The sequence below is a fragment of the Gavialis gangeticus genome, unplaced genomic scaffold (genome assembly GCF_001723915.1).
Source record: "Gavialis gangeticus isolate Ggan-Ray unplaced genomic scaffold, GavGan_comp1, whole genome shotgun sequence".
NCBI classification, from domain to species: domain Eukaryota; kingdom Metazoa; phylum Chordata; order Crocodylia; family Gavialidae; genus Gavialis; species Gavialis gangeticus.
The window spans coordinates 124,783,725-124,787,977 of NW_017729032.1; the positions used below are offsets into that span (position 1 = coordinate 124,783,725).

Below are 4,253 nucleotides of genomic sequence, written 5' to 3' on the forward strand. Positions count from 1 at the left end.
AAGATGTTCTTTAAGTGGTCAGTCACTTGCACTTTAAAAAACAAAGCAATTATTATTTTTACATAAGAACATATACCTGATTAGATTTTTTCCTTCTTCTGGCTTTGATGAAATGTCATCAAGGACCTGGTGGAAAAAGACAAATCATCATTAATAAGATGTGCGTCAGTATCTTTAACAAGCTATGGTGTTCACTATTTTGTGAATATACACAGTAGGTCTTACCTTAAAAAGAGAAAAGACTTACATTTTGTATTTTGTTAATACCAGTGATAGCTGTAAAGCATCCACTTGTTTATCCAGAAATATTTAAAACTTTCTTAAGACTCAAATATTCTGTCACAATGCATATATAAATATACAGTATACATAGGGTGCCTATATGAGACAGTGTGCAATCTGGGGTATTGCCTGCCTACCATGCCCTGTCCCCCTTGCAGGCCGCAGAGTTTCAATGGCCTATTAATGACCCATTGTTTTATACTTCACAAATATTAACAATCACTTGTGAAGTAGCAATCAATGCATTTCACAGCTACTGCCACTCGGCCCTTGTGCTCTGCACCCAGGATACTCTATTTTAGTTGTTTTCATGAGCTGGCTGGGACCAACCTCCAAAATCTGGGTCTGTCCCAGCCAAATCTAGAATATATGGTCACCCTAAGTATAGATATCTCAAGATATTCTTCTGGCATCCAAGGATTGGCATCTTAAACTCACTTCATGCTCTGAGAGTAGGGCTAGGAGGGACCTCAAGAGATTATCTAGTCCAGGGGCAGGCAAAAAAAAAAAAAGAGTCTGGCCTACAGGCTGAGTCAGGCCTGCAGAAAATTCCATTTTGCAGCAGCCCCTGCCCGCATCACTGCAGCCAGTTTCCATAGAGAACCTAGCAGCAACCATGCTGTGACAGCAGGGGGCCAGTTCCCATGGAGATGATCCCCAGACACACTGGCAGGGTCTGCAACTGGGCAGGGAGCTGCTCTGGCACTGGGATCTTGTGACAGGGACAGCATGGTCCAGAGCCAGGGCACAGCTGCAATCTGTTGCCTGCACACCCCGGGCAGGGGCATTCAGGCAGCGGATCACTGCTCTGCCTCAGCTCCAGACCATGCTGTCACTGCTGCAAGGTTTTGGCTCCAGCTGCACAGCAGCTCCCCATCCAGCTGCACACCTTGCCAGCATGGCTGGGACTGGTCTCCATACTAACTCTGACCCCATGCTGTTATGGTACCATTGCTGCTGGGTTCTTCATGGAAGCCAGCTACAGTGACACAAGCAGGGGGAAGTGGAGTCCAGCCACCAGCCATATCCAACATTTTACCCCCCCCACCCCACCCCACCGCCCCTGCAACCTAGTCCAACCCAAGGATCAAATCTGCGACCTTGGAATTATCAGCACCATGCTTAGGTGTTCTCCATTTACACAAGTATGAAGCTAAAAGTTGGGATCCTAGATAGGATTTAAACAACTTACCAATGTATCTAGGATATTCCTGGTGTTATTTTTTATTTCAAGAGTATAACGTTTTTGTCCCAAAGCAGTCAAAGTCTTACTTTTGTTTCGACTTCCATAGGAAACAGTTAATGCATTTAAGCTGGCAGTGTCAAGCGTGAAGTAATCAGTCTATTGAAAAAGACAAAAACATTGCTATATATTTCTATATCACCATGACTATCTATGTATTTAAATCAGGATCCTTTAGATCAGGGGCAGGCAATTATTTAGGGCAGAGGGCCACTTACTGGAGTTTTGGCAAGCCATTGAGGGCTGCATGACAGGCAGCCCAGGGCAGATAAAGACTGATTTTCTAATTTATTTATTTATTTATTTATTTATTTATTTTTAGGGGCCCCCACAGGCCAGATAGAACCGCCTTGCAGGCCACATCCAGCCCCCAAGCCACATTTTGCCCACCACTGCCTTAGATGCAAGATTTCCAAGATGTATTAGTTATGTCGCACTTGATCTCCAGCATTTCATATATGCCTTGTAAGTCTGGGTTAAGGCTCTTACCAACTTTTATGCATCTAAAGACTGTAACTATTGGTCTATCATGGTTTTTGTTTAATTTTTTCTTTCATGCAGACTCCCAGGACTATAAATGTCATTCACACATGAAGTAGCAGCACTTTTCAGTAAGGACGCTTGTTTTTCCCTGAAAGGTATTAAACTGATAGTTTCCAAGCCAAGTTCTCTCTTCAGCAAGAATACAGGTACAGCACTGGCAGAGGCCATGCTGGATTCCCCACACGGCAGCACTAACGTGTCAATTCTTCTGGAAAAGTTTCAAAGACAGTGCAGCCTGTATACCACCAGGAATGTCAACAGGACATTCATTTGTGTCACCTGTAAGGAGATTCCCCCAACCACCCATTTTTCTCCATTTAGATTTTAAGATCACCAGGCCAGTCTGCCTCTTACTAACTATGCTTACAGACAGGACAATGGGCTCTGACCTTGGGTGGAACAAAGAGCTCCTAGAATACACATTAATAATTAATACAGTCATTTGTCTATTTCATGCAGACCACCCATCATATGGCAACAACTTTCACTCATTAAATACATGTCGTACACTGGAGTTGAACTGACCCTCTACAGGTTAAAGGCTCTACATTCCACTGAAAAATTCTGGAGTCATCTAGTCCCTCCAGAAACAATACTTGGCAAGTGTCAGCTCTGCAGAAGTGAAACACTGAACTCCGCAAGGCTGTCTAACTTTCACATATAAAAAGACAGCCTTATACATTCAGTTCCTTGATGTGGATGTGTTTGCTCTGAAGGTTGGGTGCCAGTATCTGTACCTCTTTGGACATGAGGCAAGTACTATTCCAGATTTACCATCCTGGGAAGCACAATAGGACAACGTTTGGTCTACCACGGTGTATTTTATGGATATAGAGGGACAGTCTCAGTTTGTGGAACTTGCTGGCAGCAATTTGCTCACTGCTTCAAACTAGAACTCTGCCTTCAGCAGCAAGTAGTAAAATGATAGTCTGTACTTTCTCACCTGACTTAGTGGGGTTTAAGGGGACAATATAGTGCTTTATAATGCAAGACCTGGAGAGTAATTATACGTTGACCTCAACAGCCATATCATTTTTGGATGTAAGCTACAGATTTGTTTCACCAGCAGCCATGGAGGCCAGCCAACTAATCGACCCATGGACTGGAATACTAGCCATGGAGACTCCAGCCTGTTTGCTGACAGGGATGTGGGGAAATGCACTTATGTATAGGGTACCAAGATACCATGTTATGTTACATACTTATCTGTAAAGTTTCAGCAGCAGAACATGGAGGTCAGCATAAGGAACATCAGAAGATTTTTAGTTCCAGATTCAAAATCTCACAGGCATTTAAAATGGCTCAGGCAGACTATAGAAGCCTATATACCCACAAGTGAGAGAAACCAGCCCTAATCAAGTAACTACAAAACCACTTAAGATGCCCAGAATCATGGAGGTGCCTCCACCTGAAAGTTTCTTAAGTAGCTATATTTGGGCTGCTTGCATATGCTCAGAGGTGATTTAAAATCATACACCTAACTTCCACCTTAAGCTCAGTTATGATCCAAGTTGGAAAAGAAATCCCCAACCCATTAGGCATCCACAGAGCATGCCAAATGTCTGATCCACTGACAGCACCAAGTGCCAGTGCTGATAGTGGCTGTGCCCACTTTTGTGCAAATCTAGTAGATAGTACTCACCTAGGAAAAGGGACACCTGAGTTCTATGCCCTCCTCAACCAGAGGACCGACCCGAATTGCCCTACTCCTTAGGACAGGAGTTTTTCAACCTTTTTTAGTCAAAGTACCCCCAGCAGCCAGACACCGAGTTGGGAGGGGGGGAGGGGTGGCACACAAGTGCCACCCCTTGGAACCAACTTCCAAGAGAGGTGGTGCAGGCTCCTACCCTGGGGGTTTTTAAGAGGAGGCTGGATGAACACCTTGCTGGGGTCGTTTGACCCCAGTACTCTTTCCTGCCATGGCAGGGGGTCGGACCTGATGATCTGCTCAGGTCCCTTCCGACCCTAGAAGGTATGAAACAAGTGGGTGGGGACAGAGTGCCACTGCCTCCCAGGAGCAGGGCTGGTGCAGGGTAGGGTAGCTCACTGGGCTGGTGTGTGGCAGCAGCAGCCACTGTGTGAAAGCTATCCTGCCCCAGAGTGCCACTACCCTTACCCTGCCCTGGCCGTGCTCCTTGGAGGTGGCGACACCATCCCCACCCACCCATGCGTACCCTCTAGGATC

The 4,253-nt window shown here is 45.4% G+C and overlaps 1 protein-coding gene across 1 annotated transcript in view; it reads right to left on the bottom strand.

The window, feature by feature from the left end:
- SLC15A1 (solute carrier family 15 member 1) overlaps positions 1–4,253 on the bottom strand; it is a 74,936-nt gene that overhangs the window by 30,348 nt on the left and 40,335 nt on the right. Inside the window, exons 17-18 of the mRNA XM_019525530.1 lie at positions 1,475–1,624; positions 77–126 (exon numbers count right to left, since the gene is read on the bottom strand). Coding sequence (XP_019381075.1) covers positions 77–126; positions 1,475–1,624 — 200 coding nt within the window. The remainder of the gene's footprint in view (positions 1–76; positions 127–1,474; positions 1,625–4,253) is intronic.